This window comes from Camelina sativa, chromosome 9 (assembly GCF_030686135.1).
Source record: "Camelina sativa cultivar CO46 ecotype springtype chromosome 9, ASM3068613v1".
Lineage (NCBI taxonomy): Eukaryota > Viridiplantae > Streptophyta > Magnoliopsida > Brassicales > Brassicaceae > Camelina > Camelina sativa.
In genome coordinates, this window is record NC_141888.1 from 44,145,916 (window position 1) to 44,166,437 (window position 20,522).

The following is a 20,522-nucleotide window of genomic DNA, read 5'->3' on the forward strand; positions in this document are numbered from 1 at the left end:
TTTTTACTTTTTAGATAATTTTTAAATTTATTCATAGCATATACTTTCAAACAATTTATTACTTTCAAATGATTTCATAATGTATATAATGTATAACTTTAAATTTTAAATTTAATTTAACTTTTTTTGTATATACTTTCTCTGGGACATCAAGGAGGTCTGACTCCTAGTTGTTATAACAACAAATCGTTTTATTATTATTACCCAACATATGTAAAAATGATACAAAGACTGTAATTCTAAAATGAAACTTCATTTCCAAACTAGCTCTTGCGACCAGTGCTACAAAGTCTCAATCCAAAGTAAGTAAAGTCTTACACACTTCATATAAACTTCACATCTTCCACATAATCTACGAATAAATGAGGTATCGTACGAGTCTTAAACGATCCAAATCCTCGGATTTCAACTTTTCTAACAATGTTCATCTCAATATTGTAATAGACAAGATAATAAGGGTCACATAATTCATACGGCGACAACAGAATCTCACATGTACCAATCATTCCAAGAACGCGCAGCTTGGTGTTTCCAACCATTTTCCTCCATCGAATAGGTAATATATAGATACGTTTCGTCCATACATGTTTCTTGGCATCCTCAAGAATCCACAAATCAAAACTTTTAGTAGTGCTTCCACTAATTTTCCCGGAGTTAGAACACTGAATCACACCCAATCGACCCTTGTGGTTAACCAATCTCGAATCAAACTGAATCTGTCTCATCCCTTTAGGTTTGTGGATAAAGCTCAACTTCTCGAACCTAACATCGAAACAAACAATCACAACATCCTCTGGATAGCAATTAAGCTTACCAACATAATACAAAACACCATTGATACAAATCACACCATCAAACACAGGACGAAACGGTTTGTAACATTCGACCATTCTCCAATTCATTTTACTACTACCAGTTCCTAACGTCAGAACATAATGCTCTCCATGAGTATTTAACGGATGGTGCGGTGACCAAGTAGTGCAAAATACCTTGAATTGTTTCTCAACCGGCTCATATCCCAAAACGGTTCTAGACCAAATCAGATTCGATTCCGGTTTAGGTAAAGTAACAGATTCACCTGTGATTGGATTGCAAATCACAAGCATCTTTCTCTTATCTTCGATACAGACCAATCCACGAACAGGTGGAGTGATCTTAGAGAAACGATCGATTTGTAGATAAGTATGGTGACGAGTGGCTTCGAGAGACGAGTAGTCCTCGTGATGATCTTGAGGTGAAGTGAAGAAAGGTAACCGGGCTTCAATCATGAAAGCGAAGAGAATCAGAGGCTGGTTCGGTGACTTGGTTAAGAACAGCTCGTCGAAATCGGAGCTGCGGAGTGTGGCCGCCCACGATTTCGACACGCGGCGACAGTTGGGGATTGATTTTGCTGGCAGTCTCGAAATGATTTCCGTAAAGACATCGGGTGGGATCGAATCGGAGAGTGAATAAGAAGAAGGTATACATGTGTTGCATTTTGAAATGGTGAGATTGAGACGATCATCATCATCTGAAGCGAGCTGCTTCAGCTTCAGCTTTTTCATGGCGGATTTGGAAAAGAGAGACCTAATAATCCCTAAAACATGATTCCGTTTTTTTAGCAATTAAAACATAATCCCTAAAAATTGAGTGACCCATTGGGTCTTAATTACTTACATTAAGGCTTTATTAATCCTGTCACACAATTTGTTTTTTTTTTTTTTTCCCAAAATTTTGTCACGCAATAAAGATGAAAAACCCGTCTTTGACTGACTCACAAAAAAAAAAAAAAAAACGTTTTTGACTGATTTGATTTTAAAAAATAATAATTTCGTTGAACACCAAATTAATTTAACTTTTTTTCTTTTCTTTTAGTTTCTCCAAACAAAATTACATATATCTTTGACCAAAAAAAAAATTACATATGTTAGTTTCATTTTTTTTTGGTAATGACATATATTAGTTTCATTAAGTCTTCCTGATATAGCCAGCACCCATGGGGTTTATTCTACTAATGAACTTAGTTTGTCAGTTTAAGAACAAGCAAGCACCCATGGCCTAATGGATAAGGCGCTTGACTTCTAATCAAGCGATTGTGGGTTCGAATCCCACTGGGTGTGATTAAAAATATATTTAATTTTAAATGCTTGCTTGTCTTTTTTTCTTTTAACGTTAGCAAATTAGAAATAGAGAGAGAAAAACATACAAAGTAACTACGTAAATATTCCAATAATATTGTTCTTCTCTATTAAAACGAGTCACACTGCATGAAACTCAATGACTTTTCTCATCGAGATTGCTATTTTTAACATAGATCTTGTGCTTCTTCGAGCTTAAACCACTCATTACAAGAACTAGGGGAATTATTGTTGATTTAGGAAGTCCTCGTGATTTGGGATGATGCAAGGTTAATTGCAAGTCTTAAATTGTTGTAGGTAGAGCTATCCATTGTTTTCTCGAATATTAGGGATAATGTATACTCCCTCTGTTTCATAATAAGTGTTATTTTGATACTTTGCACACAAATTAAGAAAACATATTAAAATATCTGTTATATCCTTACAATTGAAATTAACTTTTGATATTCTTCAATGAATACGAGGTTAAAGTTGGAAATGTATGCTTAATTTTATATTGAAAATTTAAAATGACACTTATTTTGAAACAAAAAAATCAGGTTAGAATGACACTCTTTGTGAAACAGAAGGAGTCTAGTACTACTATTATTCATTTTTGGAAGCAAGTGTTGCAAGGAAATCTGCAAATAATAGTGGCGGATTATATTTTTCTAGGGTGAAATAGTTATATAATATATAAAATTTATTATCTATGAAATAGTTTTTCTAGGATTATATTTATTATATATGAAATAGTTATACAAATCCATTCTTATAATATTTTATGTTTTTTAGCTTTTTGTGGATCCCCTCTTTTCTAAATTTACATGAAACATAGAAATTTCAAATATATTTTTTCTCCGAAACCAATTTTAACAAATGTTATCTCTCTAAAATCTTATTGATAATATCGTTAAAAGTTTGAGATCTACCTAAAAATACGTAAAAATGATTTTTGGTTTCTAAGATACAATAAAAAAAAATTCTTTAAATTCTATGAAAATCAAAAATTTGAAATATTGATTTGTATAAGTTTTTAGAAAAGAACAACCGAATTCTCTTTCAAAATTAAAGTAAGGGTCGAAACTATATATGTTAATAAAATTTCTCCCAACTGCTGCATTTAAGCTAGTTGTCATAAGTCAATCTAATTTATATTTCAGAAAATTGAGAAAATGATGTTTTTTAAAAAAAATTTGTCTATCTATACCTTTATTTATAAATTAGAATATATATTTTCAATTGCATAATTTTATTTTATAATTAAGGGTATAACTGATTTTTTTTTTTTTTTTTTTCCAATTTTCCCTTTATACTATTTTACACTACTCTGAGTAGCCATGGGCATTCGGGTATTCGGATCGGGTTCGGGTAGGAACCGATCGGGTTCGAGTTTCTCGGGTAGAGGAGTTTAGGACCCAATAGGGTAAACAGAAAATATCGGTTCGGGTTCGGTTCGAATCTTACCGGGTTCGGGTCGGTTCGGGTCTAACATTTCAGAACTTATAAATACCCGAAAAAATCGGATATCATTCGGGTTCGGGTATTTTGTACCCGATTACCCGAAATTTAAACCCGAAAATCTGAATTTTACCCGATTATTCAGAAATTTTAATGTTAAATATTAAAATAAATTTTTAAAAATAAATATTTTTAAAAATATAGTTAAACATTTCATTATAATTTTGGTTATTTTGAGTATTTTCATTATTTTGATCTAAGAAAAAATAATATTTTTGAATTTTAAGTTGTAACTTTGAATAACTATGTTATATAAAAAATATATATAACTAATATTCTCTATATATGATTTTATTACGGGTATGTCGGGTACCCATTCGGTTTTCGGTTCGGTTCCGAGTTCGGTTCCGGTTCTTCGGGTTTAGGAGATTAGGACCCAATAGGGTATTTTACCGGTTCCGGGTTCGGATTCGGGTCCATATTTTCGGGTCGGTTCCGGTTCGGGTTTTCGGGGGTTTTTTGCCCAGGCCTAACTCTGAGGTAATGATAAGTAGGCGCACTTATCACACTCCTTATATTTCGCTTCTCTGTCTTTAACCTTCATTGCTTCACCCACAGTGGACTGTTCATTAGCGGATTAAACGAAGACGACGACAGAAAGCTTTTTGCTGACTTGCAAATTTCCAATTCGTCTTCTTTCTCCAATCCCGATACTAATATCGGGATTCTACTTGCCGTTCCGTGTGATTTTCATCTTCTTCGCTACTAGAATTTGTTTCTCTCGGAACCCTAAATTTCCTCTGGAGCAAAGATTTCAGAAAAATTTCACAATTTCAAATGCTTGTTTGTTATTTCTCCTTGGTTCAACGATGATCTTAGACGAGAAGAATCGAAAAAACCTCGTATTCCTTATCTTACAGTTCTTTGATGAAGAGGGCTACCAAGAAAGCTTACACTTGTACGGTGGTTCTTCGATTTTTGGATTAGGATTTACAAATTCAAAGTTGCTTCGTTTCTTACTGTGTCTTTTGTGTATTTGATTAGTTCTAATAGCTTTTTTTTGTGTGATTTTTGTTTTGGTAATGATTTAGAGTGGAGCAGGATTCAGGTGTTTACTTTGATTTTAGCTACTTCTCTAATGCGATACTCAATGGTAACTGGAAAGACGCTGAGGACTATCTTTCAGCATTCACTAGTCCAGATGCTAATACCTTTTCAAGGAAGATGTTCTTTGACTTGTTCAAGTGGAAATTTTCTGAAGCAACTGATAGGTAAGCAAACTCTACTCTTCTTGCATAGAAAGAGTTTGATGTTGATTTAGTTGTGTCATTAGCTGGGGGGATGCATGGTGATTTTGAAAGTTTGATAGTGTTCCACTATTAGCTCCAAATTTTAAATTAAGGATTCGTTTCTCTTTCCTTTGAGGGCAAAGAAACTGAAGAGCTTAACGGTTGTCTATATAATTGGAAGGAAAGTATATGTTTTCTTATTCCTTTTAAGTAATGTTTTGCAGAGGTGGTGGCTCTGAATCTGTGAACACATTCTCCAAGGATTTGCGACGGATTCCTGTTTTAAAAGATGATAGCTTTGACGATTTGGTTGAGGTGATTGCTGTAGATGATATGAGGCAAGGGTTTAGATATATTATTAGCCATTAATAATTTTTCCCCACTGCAGATCTCATAGAGTTTTTGGTGGTGGCTTTGTCTATAGTTTTCCTGAGCAAACTTGTTGCGTGGACAAAGCACCGGGGAGAGCCAAGTTGTGTGTTGATCTCTATAAACTAGCAAAAAGCAATCCTTCTTTATGTGACAAACTCGATTTTCCGAAGTTGAATACATCTGCACTGCTCTCACTGATCTCCCTCATTTGTCCAAATTGTCATGGGAGAAAGGGAGGTTTGAAGGTAAAGTTTTACATATTTTCTTATATGGCTATTGTGAAGGTACCAAAAAACCTATGTTGAAATTAATAAAGAAATGGATGAAGATTTTGGATTCTCGAGTTCTTTTGTTTCTGATCAGTGCGTTTCTTGTAGGAAGATCTCATTTGCTTAATCCTTCAATTTCTCTATGAAGCAAAGTACAAGAACACTCTGCATAAGTAAGCTTTGCTGGTATAAATTTGATTTATGGATATTTCGTTGTTTTCTTGTTGCTTATAACTTTTTATTTTCTGAAGACTAGAGCAAGAAACAAAAGTCTTCTTCAACTTGAATTATCTGGCGGAAGTGATGAAGCTTGGTGAATTAGGCAAAGCTGAAGAGTACCTGGGAGCTTTTACAGACTCAGGAGATAATAAGTACTCAAAGGCTATGTTTCTTGAAATTCAGAAACTTATATGCCTAGAATCTACAGAAAGGTTGGTTTACATATATTTATCTACATTTACATCTCATTATTTCATTATGAGATCCCAATTACTTGGTTAAGGACTTTGCATACGATGGAAACATAAAGTAGTTATACTCTATTCATATTGAAATGTTATTATCCCCGAATTCTCTACTGCTCAGTATCAACTTTGATTTGTCTATTTTAATACATAAAACACCTCTTAGAAAGCTATTTCTCATCCACTGTATACTGATGAGCATTGATCTGTTTATCTCCTTGTAAAAAATGATTGAGCAATTCTAGTTTTAGCGTTCTTTAGTAAATTCTGTTAATTATTTATTCAACAGGCTACAGCTTTCACTCTGATGAAGTTTTTCTACCGCAGGGAAGTTGCAACCCCATCTGGATCTCTTGATAACATGTCGCCGAAGGTAAAGCTGCATGCCTCTGTTGTCATGCTAGCTAAGAAGAATCCAGTACTGAAAGATAAACTCAAGTTTCCTAGCATGGAAAAGTCAAGACTTTTAACACTGATGAAGCAGAGGTAAGACTGCCAAAGGGGTTGTTTTCTAGTCTTGATTGTGTTCTCGCTTTTTCTTCTAGCTTTGATTTTTCTTCACTTCGTGCAGTTTGGACTGGTGGACTTCTCGTACATGCAACAACTCTAGCTCTATGGAAAATATTCCAGTAGTGTCATACCTTTGTGGCACACCATCCTATTTTAAAAACAAATTCAAGAAAACAGGGCCAAGGAAGAAGGTTATTAACTGCAAACCAAACGAAATCAATGATATATCTCAGTGCAATGCACTCGTTCTTCCTGATTATTGCTCAGAAGAAAGGGTAAGGTTACTTTCTCCGGAATCTATTAAAATTTGATGTACTTCATGTCATCCAAGGCATTCGTTCGCAAATTTAGTTGATCGTTAGAAGGGAAAAAAGAACATGGCTCTTGAGAAATTATAGCCATTGAGGATTGTGCTTTGTTGCTCCCAAGAACATCCTCGGTAGTAGCATCATGGAGAAACCATATTCTTTGACACTTTAGTTTGCTTGTGCTATTTGGTAGCTACTGTTTGGAATGAAAATATCACCTACGCTTGGTAGTCATTGATATATAGTGAAATGACAATGCTGTTTGTTGATGCATATATTGTCTTCTATATCTTCAACTGTTGGAATCTCATTGATTTTGTTGACTTTGCTAGATTGTACGTTTGACCTATTCCCCTTCTGGAGATTACATACTGGCTTTGGCAGAAGACGCCACACATAAACTCTGGACTTGGTCGAGTAGCCAAAATGAATTCTGCAAGGTCTAGTTTCAGATGACAAAACTATCTCTGCTATGTTTCAGCGCTGATGTCTTGGCTACTTACCCTATCTATTTGTTTCTTTAAATTTCTACTTATAGTATACTCCTCGAATATTGAAGGAAAATATATTTCCGAAGCCACGATTACATCAACCTCAAAGTGGGAAAACTATGAAAAACGAGATGGTCGCTTCTGTTCAGAATTCAACGTCATGTTTTGCGATCAAGGGTTCCTATCTTTTCTCTACGTCAGGAGGAAAAATAGCAGTTTTTGATCTTAAGAGTTTCGAGGTAATAAGCATTGTAGTGTTATAAGCTTTTTGGTCCTGCCTTTGTGTCTGCATCATCAAATGACACTGTTTTCACAAATACTCCAGAAAGTAGCAGCTTTCGGAAGTCCTAAACCTATGGCTACCTATTTTATATTTATTCCTGGTGATTTGCTTGCCGTCGGGCTTGATGATGGTTCTATCTTTATCCATTGTTTATCCTCGAGAAAGGTAAAGTTTTCGTTCTCGTGGTAATCGCCTGAAACCATTTGCCTGACTTTGTCTACTGCTAAAAGATATTACAAAAGCTGTAAATGTATTAGGTCAAAGAAAAGCTGGAGGGCCACGATCAGAAAATAACCTGCCTAGCATTTTCTCGCTGTTTTAATGTCCTAGTCTCATCCGACTCTGATGGAAAGGTTTGTGCATGCATCTGTAGATAACCAAAATTGTTGCTTTCAGGACTTTTAAATTGTTTTTGTTTTTTTCCAGCTCTGTCTTTGGAGCACAAAGAGCTGGGTCAAGCTGACGAGTAAGAACTCTACGCATAATTGTTGCACCCGGTCTAACCTTGAGTCCACCTCTTTAGTAACTCACATCCAGTTTGATCCATATCAAATTGAGATGCTCGTGGTCCATGAGGGGTGGATAGGTATATACGAACCTCGAAGTCTTGATTGCCGTGTGCAGGTAAAAGGCAAAGACTTTGATGGCACTCTTCTCTGATTAAATTCGTTTGCCTCTAGTTATCGTATCGACACTAAATAAAAAATGCTACGCAGTGGATACCTGATGAATCTGATACTTCAATAACTTCTGCTACATATTCGTCCGATGGTGAGATCATCTATGTTGGCTTTGGAAGTGGATTCATAAAAATTCTGGACTCCAAGACCTTCGTGACGATATGTCGAATTAATCTGACTTCTGTTACTCAACCCAGCCCCAGCAACATCAGGTACAGTTTCCCTGCCCACACTTCTGTTTGATCAAATAATTTTTTTTATTGAATTGGCTACCATATTGCTGGTGGCACAGGCTCGAAGTTTATCCAACTGTTATTGCCGCTCATCCTTCACATCTGAGTCAGATCACTGCTGGGCTCAGTAATGGTAAGGTCATTGTTCTTCAGCCGTTGTGGAGTAGAGGATGGGGTGAAACAGCTCCACCTGAAGACGATGGAGATTATCCTGATGACTCAGATCATAGTTACTGACCACAGAAGTTGTCTTAGTTTTCTGTATTTATCTCTGAGCTAACTGATCTTTTTGGATGTAACTGAGCTTACTGCTCTTTTTGTATGCAATTGTGCTTAGTTCTTACTGCCTTTTTTTTTTTTTTTTGGTCTATGTACGTAATTCGTAATTAATATATGTCTTTTTGTGTATTATTATTCGTAAAGTATCTGTTAAGAAGCTACCAACTTACTCTGCACCTTTTTCTTGTAATGTAATCTTTATGACTTTGGTAAAGTTAAAGCATTCTCTTTTTGTTCTCCAATAAGATTGGATATCTGCCATTTTGCATAGTGTTCCTTTTTTCATTTTATATCATTTTAATGACTCAAGATGATTATTTTGTTCTTGGTGTTGGGATAAATTTCAGCTATTTAGTTTACCGCCAACCACAAGGTCAACAACGCAACGTATGGATCCAAAACCTGTAATGAATCTGAGAGTGGACCTCTTACGGATGGTTGCTCGTCCTCTAGAGATATAGTAGAAACTTTTGGAGGATGAAAGATCTCAAACGAGTAGGGGGACTTCTTTTGAGTGTTTTCGGACGGTAACACACCTCTGAAGTGTAAACAAATTCCGGATGGTGACAAATCTTTGGCGAGTGAGCAAATGGTGGGAGACTTGGGTTGGGGGGATAGCGAAGAATATCACAGACTTGGGTTTGTTTGTTAGTTGATTTCTCGTGTACAAACCTCATTTTTTTTTATTAGTCCACAAAGATGTATAAACATGTGACATAAATAAATTATAGAAAAAGGCCGTGGCTCCAGCTCATACCCATTCTAGTGCCACCACATTTTTTCTTAAAAATAATATTTTCAACGCTTTCGAACTTCAATTCTTTCCACACTTTAAAAAAGAAGTAATATTTTCTCCTTTTGTACGAAACAAAGATTTATTTTCTGTTAAATTTTAATCAGAAGCCAGAATTAATCTGTTTATCCCTTATTTAATATTTTGGAAGTAACATAATTTATTTTTGATAGACTATATAATATTTATAGTCTTATAGATTATAAAGTTATAATTATTATTAGATTCATTAGTTAATAACAAAATAGGTTATATAAATTAATTTACTTAGTTATACCGAGATACACTTAAAAAAATATTTCAAAAAAGTGATACAACTTAAAAAGAAATAAAATTTTAACAACTATATAAGATTATGTCATACATTTATTAAAGATTTTTTAACAAATTTTTAGAAACAATCAAAACAAATTTTTAACAAAATTTGTTTTTTATTAAACACATGTGATAGAGTATATTTACACAACCATATACGTATATTGTTAGGTGTTTAAAGAAATAAAATAAAATCTAAGCGAATATTTTCTATTAAAACAGAAGTAATATTTTCTCCTTCGTAGGAAACAAAAATTTATTTTCTGTTAAATTTTAAATCATAAGCCAGAATCAATCTGTTACATTAAGCAAAAAATTACACACATCTTTAACCTTCCGACAAAGCACACAGCTCCCGACAGTTCCTGTCAAAAAAAAAAAAAAAAACTTCGCATCTCCTTCCTCCAAGATCAACGACTTAAAAACCGCCACGTCATCACAGACTCCAACTCTCCTCTTAAATCGACCATTCTCTCTCTCTCTCTCTCTCTCTGTCCCAGCCTCCTCCTTTACTCCTTCTCCGAATCTCACACCGCCAAATTTGGCGTTTCCACAGATCTAAAAGTTCTCCGACACCGTTTTGTTCTTCCGACGAAATCTTCCTCCGTAGATCTAGCCAAGGAACACCTCTCCCAATCCCAACGGTATTTTCTAAATATAGCTCAATACAAAACACACAAAAAAAATCAAAAACCATATCGAAAATTTTCAAATTGTGTTTCCCGTTATCAATCAAAACGCAACGAATCTTGAATTGTTTTGTGTTTTTCTCAGAGATTCGAAATCGTGAATCGGAGGGAGAGATATGGCGCCGAGTATTCGAAAAGCGATCGGTGCGGTTAAGGACCAAACAAGCATAGGAATAGCCAAAGTAGCAAGCAACATGGCTCCAGATCTCGAAGTAGCCATAGTCAAAGCTACAAGCCACGACGACGATCCCGCCAGCGAGAAATACATACGCGAGATCTTAAACCTAACTTCTCTCTCACGCGGCTACATCCTCGCCTGCGTTACCTCCGTCTCACGACGGTTAAGCAAGACTCGCGATTGGGTCGTTGCTCTCAAGGCTCTGATGCTCGTTCACCGACTTCTAAACGAAGGAGATCCGATTTTCCAAGAAGAGATTCTTTACTCGACAAGACGAGGTACGAGGATGTTAAACATGTCTGATTTTCGCGACGAAGCTCATTCGAGTTCTTGGGATCATTCTGCTTTCGTTAGAACTTACGCTGGCTATTTGGATCAGAGGCTTGAGTTAGCTTTGTTTGAGAGGAAGAGTGGTGCCGGTGGTAACAGTAGTCATCATAGTAATAATAGTGATGATAGGTACGGGAGAGGAAGAGATGATTTCAGATCACCACCTCCGCGGTCTTATGACTATGAGAACGGTGCTGGTGATAATGGTTATGGTGGTGTACCTAAGAGATCTCGGTCTTATGGAGATATGACTGAGATGGGAGGAGGAGGAAGGGAGGAGAAGAAGTCTGTTACGCCGTTAAGGGAGATGACACCGGAAAGGATTTTTGGGAAGATGGGTCATTTACAAAGGTTGCTTGATCGGTTTTTGTCATTGAGACCAACTGGTTTAGCTAAGAACAGTAGGATGATACTGATAGCGTTGTATCCTGTTGTGAGGGAGAGTTTTAAGCTTTATGCTGATATCTGCGAGGTTTTGGCTGTTTTGTTGGATAAGTTTTTCGATATGGAGTATACGGATTGTGTCAAGGCCTTTGATGCTTATGCTAGCGCGGCGAAACAGATTGATGAGGTTATTGCGTTTTATAACTGGTGTAAAGAAACTGGTGTGGCGAGATCGTCTGAGTATCCTGAAGTTCAGAGGATTACTGGTAAGTTGTTGGAGACGTTGGAAGAGTTTGTGAGAGATAGAGCGAAGAGAGGGAAGAGTCCTGAGCGGAAAGAGATTGAAGCTCCTCCTCCTCCACCTGTTCAAGAAGAGGAGCCTGAACCTGATATGAATGAGATCAAAGCTCTTCCTCCTCCTGAGAATTACACTCCTCCACCTCCTCCTGAACCAGAGCCTCAGCCTCAAAAACCGCAGTTTACTGAGGATTTAGTTAACTTGAGGGAGGATGAAGTCACTGCTGATGACCAAGGGAACAAGTTTGCACTTGCTCTTTTTGCTGGTCCACCTGGTAATAACGGAAAATGGGAAGCTTTCTCCTCGAATGGAGTGACCTCAGCTTGGCAGAATCCTGCTGCTGAACCTGGTAAAGCTGATTGGGAATTGGCATTGGTTGAAACGGCTAGCAATTTAGAAAAACAAACAGCTGCTTTGGGCGGTGGGTTTGATAACTTGTTGCTCAACGGGATGTACGATCAAGGAATGGTCAGACAACATGTGAGCACCTCGCAGTTGACAGGTGGAAGCGCGAGCAGCGTAGCTTTACCATTACCGGGCAAAACCAATACTCAAGTATTGGCCTTACCTGCACCAGATGGTACAGTCGAGAAAGTGAACCAAGACCCGTTCGCAGCTTCACTAACCATTCCACCACCTTCTTATGTCCAAATGGCAGAGATGGAGAAGAAGCAATATCTTCTGAATCAAGAACAGCAGCTATGGCAGCAATACCAGCGTGAAGGCATGAGAGGTCAAGCCAGTTTGGCGAAGATGAACAACGGTCCAGTTCCAGCTTACGGAATGCCACCTGTCAACGGGATGGGACCGCCACCGACGGGTTATTACTACAACAATCCTTACTGATTCATTCTTTATGTGTTTTTTTTGCACCCACTCATATGTGTAGATGACTCGTCTTTCACCTTTGATCTCGTGTGTTTTTTTTAAAAATTATATTCCTGGATTGTCGTTAAAACGATTCAATCTTCTTCCTCGTCTCTCTGCTCGAGTTTGATTTGTAGTTTATGTACACTTTCTTGAGAATCTTGATTCCCTTATGTATAACAACATTTTGATATCTTTCATTGTGTTCCACTGTTTTAAAGTTACTTGAGAACACTTTTGTCGGGTAGTTTTGACTTAGAAAGTGTCCAAAGGACGTTATATTTGGGTTGTGTTGTCCAAAACAGACAGGTGAAACATAAGCCACTCTTTGAAGTTTGAAGCCATGATTGGCTCATTTGTAATATTTGGTGAAACAGATTTGTCGCTTTCTTACTTTGTCTTATAATATTCCAAGTGATGTTTACCATTATTAATTAACATGTTTTTATAGTTGAGATTGGAAAATGAAAGCACGAGTGTATGTGGAAGTCTCTGTTCGACGAAAAGAGTTAGGTGACCCAATGGGTTGTTTTATATATATTGACAGCTAAGAATGGACCACCGTCCACTACAATGAATATGTAAGCAAAATGACCATTCCTTAATATTATTTGCCTGTGGAGAATATTAAAAAGCAAAAGCTAAGCTGGAGTCTCTTCATGACCAACTCAGGTAAGGGTGTTTCATTTTCGTAACCAGGAGGTCACGTAAACGTTTCTGGATAAATTTATCATTATCATCAAAATCATTTTTTGGGGAAAAAAAGATCATCATCATTTTTATAAGACTAGTATGAATATATATACGATAAATAATTATGATATTTTTTTTCGAAAGAAAAATTATATTGAAAGAGCCAACAAACTAATACTGCTAAATCATCGATATAAATATAATTTTGTTATAAATGAAAATTTTATTCAGATTTTCAAAATAGTTTGGAAGGGATGGAGAGAAGAATGACCAACATATGTAATGACTTGTTACAAACTCCCAAAATCAATATACATTACATTAATTAGCGCAATTGCAAAGTTAGAGCTGTCAAAATGGGCGGGCCGTCCATGATCCGTCCATGTCCAATTCATTATGGATGGACAATATGGACATTATGCGGCCCATAACACTTAAGAAGCTATGTCAAAATCGATTTGGTAAAAATTTTAAAACACAAAACTAAAAAATACAAAATTAATTTTTTTTTTCATTTTATACAATTTATTATATTTCTGACCAATGGACACCCATGGACAGCTCATAAAAACATAGTTTTAATGGGCATGGTCGTTAATGGACCGGTCCTTAATGGACACAGTCACTTATTTGTCCATATTCCAAATGGTCAATATTGGACGGGTCAAAATGGACTTGGACAGCTTATTTTAACAGTTCTAGGCGAGGTACCGCTGGAACAAATGGTCAATAATAAATTCTTCACTAGCTACATGGATTGGTTTCAAATGGCCAGAGCTCCTTGGCTTTAAAGCCATTTCAACCCACACCAAAAGTATATGTAGTTTCAATTACCACTTAGCACTACTCACTATATTTGTATATGAACTTCAAGAAATTTAAATATACTGTTTTGAATTGTCATTTACTTTCCAAAGATAAAAAAATGGAAAGATGGGTGGCTTTGCTAATATGAAAACCCAAATACGTCTTTATCTAAAATCTTTCTGATACGACCTTCCCTGAATTTGAGCATTGATCTTGTCTCAACTCTCAACAAATGTGTGGATCAACTCTTGTCTACAAGAAACCACAATTAACTCTTACGAAGCTCAGACGTAATAACAAATACGAAGCTATTTTTAGAATAACAGCAAAAAAGTTAATTCACCTCCCAAGTCAATCTGTTTAAGAAATGATATCTAAAAATCTTTTGTCCAATTTTTCATCATATAACATATTAGTAACCAACAAATGTGTAAGCATTTTCGAAGAAACAAGAACTCCTCATTTCTTTGATGAGTTTAGCTGATGCAGCTGTGTCACCACCAATCACCATCTCTAAGATACGCCCGGACTAGTGTACTATACGTATATATATATAGTCATTTGGTGAAAAACCCATTTGTCACTTTCTTAAACAACGTACCAAAGCCAGGACAAATAAAAACCTTTTTCTTGACTTTTCCCAACACATTGTCTCATCAAGGTAACTATTTTAGCGAACCATATGCACAAATAAACTCTCTCTCTATCTCACAATCCTAACAACTCTATACTCTAACGAGTCATCAATCAATAGTCAGAAAACAAAACTCTAATCAGCACTAGCTAGTCAACATAATATGATGCAAATCAATCTGAAGTTTCTCATGAAGAAGAGACACATCCACTACATTCCCTTTCTCCTCTTTAGCCGCCAACTCCGCCACCGGGATCGCCGCAAGAAACCTCTTTATATACTCTCTACAACACTTTTTACCCTCACAAACCAACTTCTCCGACGACACCTCTTTCTCATACATCAAACTCGAATCATCAAACTTTAGAATGTAAGCTTGCTTGCAACCTTCAAACAATCTCTCCCCTAACGAATCGATTACGCAATAACCATCTAAATCTGCCTTCACCACGAAGAAATGATCGTTCCAGCTCACAATATAAACCCTAGTTTCACCATTACTTGAGGCTAACGCAACCTCTTTCTCCACCTCATCCCAAATCTGATCAAACGACATGAGACCATCTAACGAAGCAAATCTCTCCCGGCTGAACAACCCGGTAAATGATTTATCAGTACAAACCCTAACCGGTCGTAAGTTCGCGGAAACGATGGTCTCTAGATCGAAATGCTTGTTCGGAAACAATCTTAGATACGATTCGTTGTCGCAAAGTGATTGCCATAAAGAAGAGCCTTGCGTGATCAACGAATCAAACTCTGTTCCTGAAGGGTTGATAAGTTTAGGATTCGCGTGGAACCAATGAGCAACCACCACCGCAACCGCCGCACAAGCTGCTTCTCCGGCGGCTTGTTCGCTTCTCTGATCAATCGACGCAGTGTAAACTTCCGATTTTAGCTTCGATTTGCCATCGCGGCTCACTATATCCTTCACCACCCATTTGTTTGCCTCGATTGATGAATCAGTCTCTGCCGTCGCCGCCGGCTTTTCTTGTTCCGCCGTTGATATCTTTGTAAGTTCATCCTCTCTCTGCAAAAACAAACCGGTCCGGTTAGTGACCAAAATCGAAATCGAACCGGGTTTTGAAAATTCTGAAAACCAAAATACTTACCGGTTCTCTTCTCCATGTCACAGAAAAGCTTAACCGTCTTCTCTTCCACCAATTAAACACGGCTTTTTGACCCGGTTCAGACTGGTTCTCATCCGGGCTTGAAGATGACCCGATTTCCACAATTGGACTACGTCCACCTGAACTCGGCGCGGTGGCTGGAGATGAAGACGAATCAAAATCTCTTACACCGCCGCGACGACTTGACATCTTTGTCGGAATTGCTGAGTCAACGGAGACCTGACCAAGTTGTATAAAGTCGTCTGGTTCGGTTCTTACCTCGGAAAAAGTCACGTTGACCTAAATTAAATAAACAACCGCGTGTCTTAATTAATTAAGGATTAGGATTAAATAATTATTTTACTTTTTTTTCATTAAAAAAAAAAAGTCTTTAAAACCTTTCCATGATGTTTTCTAAATTAATTTAATATCCAATGAGAACAAGAATGATTCAAATTGGGATAAAAAAAATGTGATTAAAATTTAAATTGACCAGATTAATTACCACAAGTGTTGCTTCCTTCGAAAGCACGGAACCTTTTGACCGAACTAGAAGCTTTTTCCCCACCGTCGATTCAAGCTTCGGCGCTAACGCCGACAAATCCAACGACGCCTTTCCGACCAAAGACTTCTTGCTTTTCGCATCCATTGTCTCTCCCTAAAACCAAAAAAAAATAGATGAATTCAACTAATTGAATTTAAACATCATCAGACTAATCATCCAAAAAAATGAGATAATTAAGAGAAAAACTCACGTAGAAGACATTGAAGGAAATGTTCCATGGGCCAACGATGCAACAAACGCGTTCGAACTCTTCCTCCCATTCTACATGGCTTACGCCTAAAGCAATCGGCTTAGAGCTCGTATGGTTAACCGGTCGATTAGACCGGTAAAAAGGGACGAGTCCTAATCCGAAACCGGAGACCGGTCCTTTCCATTTCACCTCCACCATCGTAGAAAGATTCTTTGCCGCCGTTTCATGATCACCGGGAATAGACGGTAAACCTTCAAGCCTCACCGGCTTCACCGTTACGTGAAGCTTCCTCACCTTCTTTGCCATAGGTTTCAGAATTTATTCCTCTTCTTTTGTTTTGGGGGTTTTCTCCTTTTTTGTGTTTAATTCTTTTAGATGTTTTAGCTATTTTTATATATATACGTAGATAGAAGCGTATATGTCTTCTAAATAAGGCATCGGAAACGTAGAGAACATTAAAAAAAGAATCAAAGACAGCAAAGAAAGAAACCCTCCAAGAAAACAAACAAATTAATTAAGAAAAAAAAAAAAAAAGAGCGACTCAGTCATAAAACGCAGCAAATCCGTGTTCGAGGCAATTGAGAGAAGGAATGAATGAAAAACATCACGTGTGACTCATATGGTCTGTTTTCCGCGGGCTAATGCTTACGTGGCTATTTCTAATTGGAGGAGTGATGACTTCCGTACCTTGTTTGTTTTTGGGTTAATACAACAACACAAACTTGGTCTCTCTATAGAAAACTTTTGCAAGAGGAGAACTTAGATTTGGAATGGTTCGTCTTATCATTTTAAAATTTTCTTCAAATATTTGGATAAAGTTGTTGTTTGTTATTATTTCACTAAAAATATTCGGAAACATTTATGAAAGTTCGTGGAAATAATAATTGTTTTGTGTTTTTTTTATTAAGAAATCAATTCATGTAATCTACTTTTCTTTCCTAAATCATAATGCTTCATCGATAGAGGATGAGGAGGATAGGACCACTGGAAAGTTGTCACGTCGTCAACACGGATAAAGGCAACAAATAAACGCACGTGCGCACTTGTTTACTCACAGCAAGTTATGTACTTGCTTCCTTCCTTCCTTCCTAATGGTGGTACGTAGACGAGAGAGAACATAAGATTCTTCTATCACGTGTCTCTAACATTTTAATTTATTTTCTGACTCTATCTCACAAATTCTTGTCGAGTTCTCCAAACTGAAAGAATATTGAGAGCCTTGATCTTTCTCATAACATGTTACATGGAAGCATTCCTCAACAACTTACCAGCCTTGATTTCCTTGGTGTCTTGGATGTATCTTAATTACAACAATTTATCAGGGATCATTTCCCAAGGAAGGCTGATATATCATGGTTTTTGTGGTTTTTAACCATGATATAAGGAGTCTTTTAGTGTCTTTTCATTTGTTTCTAAATTGTTTTTGAGTCTTTACAGGTTTTTAGCATTAAAGGAGCAAAGTGGAGCAGTTTGGATCATTTTGGAGCAATAATCTGGAGGAAATCAGTTAGGAGTCGAATATGAGAGAGGGCATCGATCGACACTAGAGAGCATCGATCGACACCCTTGTTGCCAACGAGAAAAGAGCCAAATTTGGAAGTTTTACAAATCTGCCCCAAAGTTTTCCATAATTTCAAAACAAGTCCCTGATGTGTTTTAGGACATATAAATAGTGTTTTTAGGTTTTCCAAACCCTCAAGTTGTATTCTATCAAGTTTTATTTTTCCTGCAACCCTGAGAGATTTTTGAGAGCTATTGGAGAGAGAGATCAGAACTGCTTTGTAGAGAAGAAATTCTTAAACTCCTTTCTTACTCTTTTAATTTCTATTGCTTATTATTCAGAATCATGTCTTGTTCTTCATTGATTATGTCTGAGTAGTTTGCTTGTTAGGTTTAGGGTTTTTCACAGGGATTTTATGAATTATTAGATCTGTTTATTTAGGATTCATTATCTATCTAGATCTTCATCTTAGGTTGTTCTTCATATTAATCCTTGATTGGCCATCTAGAATTAATACTTTAGGAAAATAAATTGATATGAGAATATAATTGTTTTCCTGATAAAACCTTTTGATGAGCAAAATTATTTCTTGCAAAGAGATTTGATTTAATAATTTTGTGAACAATCTAAACCTGATTTTATTGCTGATTTATTACCTAGAATTTTACAAAGAGATTTGGATTTTCTGGTTTTAAATTTAGATATTATTTGCAGTGAGAACTGATTAAATTTACAAAAGTGTTTAGAGTTCTAGATCTGTTCTTAATTGCTTGAATCCTAATTTATTGATTGATTTATAATTCATAATTTCCTGAGAAATTCCCTAGGCCTAGCTTTTTGATCTTCTGAATTTACAACAAGCTTTATTTAATATTTTGCATTGCTATTTTTAATTCAATTTAATCTGTTTAGCATAATTATAAAACTCTATAATTTATTGTGTAGTCTTGAGTCCTTGTGGAATTCGACCCCTAAGTACTGCAGTGATCTCTTAATTTGAGAGAGTAGCTCTAGGGTAAATTTGAGCATATCAAATTTTGGCGCCGTTGCCGGGGACTCTCTGATCTACCATTAGATTTAAGTTTTTAATTTCGTCTAAACTTTTCTTTTTATTTTCTGCTTACACGTTTTTGTTTTTCTTCTCTTTGGTGTTTCAGGTGCATGCCTCCTAGACCTCACACAAGGAGCAACAAGTCTGGTCCTACTGTGAATTTGTCAAACCAAGAGTTAGGAAAACTTGAGCGTGAGAACAGAAAGGCAGCCAAATCTCTAAAGATGGTTAATACTATCATTCTGATGCGAGATGAGGATGGTGCTTTGAGGGATCAAGAGGGCCACTTGCGCAATGAGCAGGGCCAAAAGATTGATGTTGAGGGCAATGTGATTGCTGAAATTGCTGTTGTCGACGAACCAGCTGATGGTGTCGACGGTGTCGATCGACACCAACAAGAGGGTATCGATCGACACCCCCTTCCTGCAGACGGACGTGGAGCTGCCAACCACGTACATAACCCAGTTTGACGATAGGAGCAGAACCGGGACTTGATCAGGACCATTGCTAACTACAACCGGGCTGATCTTATGTATGAGAACCGGTCTGCAATTGTTCCTCCACCATTCCAGAGGAATGACTTTGAGCTGAAGCCTGCTTACTTTCAACTGGTTGGACAGAGACCTTTCTCTGCTCTGCCCCATGAGAAACCTCTGGACCATATTGAGCATTTTGAGGATCTTGTGACCAGTATCAAGGCTAATGGAGTGACTGAGGATTTCATATTCTGCAAGCTCTTCCCATACTCACTTGCAGGAGAGGCATCTCAGTGGTTGAAGCAGTTGCCAGCTGGATCTCTAACAAACTGGCATGATATCAAGGTGGCTTTCCTCAACCATTTCTATGATGATGCAATGTCAGATGAGCTGAGAGTCAAGATCTCTTCATTCAAGCAAGGACATGATGAAGCTTTCAAGGCAGCTTGGGTGAGGTTCAAAGCTTATCAAAGAGACTGTCCACACCATGGTTTTTCAAGGGTACAACTGTTGAGTATCTTCTTTAGAGGGTGTGACTGGAAGTATCAGTTAGCTTTAGATGCTGCAAGTCATGGGAACTTCAAGACAAGATTTCCAGAAGATGCAGAAGTTTTGATTGAGAATTTGGCTTCTAGCAATAGCATTAAAAGAGCTGATGCTGAAAGAAAGAGACTGCATGGAGAGTTTGATGCAAATCAGCTAGCTTCTGTTAGTGCTAAGCTTGATTCAGTGCACAATCTTCTTGTGGGAAAGAAGTCAGTCCAATTTACTGCTGAAGTTGAGACGTTTGAGCCAGAGCCAGATAATTCAGAGGAGAATGTCAACTATGTGTATGGAGCTGGGTATCAGGGATAGAGATTCGGTAATCAGCAAGGAAACAGACCTTACAATGGTGACCAGAAGCAGCAAC

General features: G+C 37.0%; 4 protein-coding genes and 2 non-coding genes across 26 annotated transcripts; 3 read left to right on the forward strand and 3 right to left on the reverse strand.

Moving 5' to 3' along the window:
• Positions 1–234: 234 nt before the first annotated feature.
• On the reverse strand, positions 235–1,768 carry LOC104714005 (F-box protein DOR-like). 2 transcript variants are annotated; one of them, XM_010431230.3, is made up of 2 exons: positions 990–1,768; positions 235–762 (listed from the first exon to the last, which is right to left on the reverse strand). In XM_010431230.3, exons 1-2 carry the CDS (start codon positions 1,542–1,544, stop codon positions 730–732), a joined length of 588 nt encoding a protein of 195 aa, XP_010429532.1. In that variant the 5' UTR covers positions 1,545–1,768; the 3' UTR covers positions 235–729. The 2 variants fall into 2 exon arrangements, with proteins under 2 accessions (XP_010429532.1, XP_087320326.1); XM_087464200.1 differs by having other exon boundaries at positions 235–1,768.
• A 258-nt stretch (positions 1,769–2,026) lies between these two features.
• On the forward strand, positions 2,027–2,099 carry TRNAR-UCU (transfer RNA arginine (anticodon UCU)). The gene has a single exon. It is a non-coding gene; the product is annotated as a tRNA-Arg (tRNA).
• A 2,010-nt stretch (positions 2,100–4,109) lies between these two features.
• LOC104715955 (topless-related protein 4) lies at positions 4,110–8,867 on the forward strand. Of its 20 annotated transcripts, none has more exons than XM_087466496.1 (15): positions 4,110–4,515; positions 4,649–4,828; positions 5,071–5,184; positions 5,271–5,463; positions 5,596–5,660; positions 5,739–5,918; positions 6,279–6,437; positions 6,523–6,736; positions 7,102–7,209; positions 7,308–7,499; positions 7,586–7,708; positions 7,801–7,896; positions 7,970–8,167; positions 8,260–8,435; positions 8,516–8,867. In XM_087466496.1, exons 1-15 carry the CDS (start codon positions 4,427–4,429, stop codon positions 8,691–8,693), a joined length of 2,265 nt encoding a protein of 754 aa, XP_087322622.1. In that variant the 5' UTR covers positions 4,110–4,426; the 3' UTR covers positions 8,694–8,867. The 20 variants fall into 20 exon arrangements, with proteins under 20 accessions (XP_087322622.1, XP_087322629.1, XP_087322623.1 ...); XM_087466503.1 differs by having other exon boundaries at positions 4,132–4,515; positions 5,600–5,660; XM_087466497.1 differs by having other exon boundaries at positions 4,134–4,515; positions 7,329–7,499.
• Positions 8,868–10,086: 1,219 nt separating this feature from the next.
• On the forward strand, positions 10,087–12,784 carry LOC104714007 (putative clathrin assembly protein At2g25430). The gene is made up of 2 exons (XM_010431233.3): positions 10,087–10,487; positions 10,618–12,784. Exon 2 carries the CDS (start codon positions 10,649–10,651, stop codon positions 12,566–12,568), a length of 1,920 nt encoding a protein of 639 aa, XP_010429535.1. The 5' UTR covers positions 10,087–10,487; positions 10,618–10,648; the 3' UTR covers positions 12,569–12,784.
• Positions 12,785–14,649: 1,865 nt separating this feature from the next.
• On the reverse strand, positions 14,650–17,398 carry LOC104714008 (uncharacterized). The gene is made up of 4 exons (XM_010431234.3): positions 16,585–17,398; positions 16,335–16,487; positions 15,833–16,129; positions 14,650–15,750 (listed from the first exon to the last, which is right to left on the reverse strand). The coding sequence occupies exons 1-4, from the start codon at positions 16,888–16,890 to the stop codon at positions 14,869–14,871; spliced, it is 1,638 nt and encodes a 545-aa protein (XP_010429536.2). The 5' UTR covers positions 16,891–17,398; the 3' UTR covers positions 14,650–14,868.
• A 2,601-nt stretch (positions 17,399–19,999) lies between these two features.
• Positions 20,000–20,106, reverse strand: LOC147939517 (small nucleolar RNA R71). Its single transcript, XR_015567641.1, has one exon. It is a non-coding gene; the product is annotated as a small nucleolar RNA R71 (small nucleolar RNA).
• Between the last annotated feature and the right edge of the window lie 416 nt (positions 20,107–20,522).

Bases quoted from the DNA above. Each gene is read 5' to 3' on its own strand.
- LOC104714008 (XM_010431234.3), bottom strand. From the start codon at position 16,890: ATGGCAAAGAAGGTGAGGAAGCTTCACGTAACGGTGAAGCCGGTGAGG. The intron at 16,130-16,334 runs GTAATTAATCTG...TATTTAATTTAG, and splicing joins CGAAGGAAGCAACACTTGTG to GTCAACGTGACTTTTTCCGA. The intron at 15,751-15,832 runs GTAAGTATTTTG...TTGTTTTTGCAG, and splicing joins TGACATGGAGAAGAGAACCG to AGAGAGGATGAACTTACAAA.
- LOC104714005 (XM_087464200.1), bottom strand. From the start codon at position 1,544: ATGAAAAAGCTGAAGCTGAAGCAGCTCGCTTCAGATGATGATGATCGT.
- LOC104715955 (XM_087466496.1), top strand. From the start codon at position 4,427: ATGATCTTAGACGAGAAGAATCGAAAAAACCTCGTATTCCTTATCTTA. The intron at 5,919-6,278 runs GTTGGTTTACAT...TTTCTACCGCAG, and splicing joins TGCCTAGAATCTACAGAAAG to GGAAGTTGCAACCCCATCTG. The intron at 7,897-7,969 runs GTTTGTGCATGC...GTTTTTTTCCAG, and splicing joins CATCCGACTCTGATGGAAAG to CTCTGTCTTTGGAGCACAAA.
- LOC104714007 (XM_010431233.3), top strand. From the start codon at position 10,649: ATGGCGCCGAGTATTCGAAAAGCGATCGGTGCGGTTAAGGACCAAACA.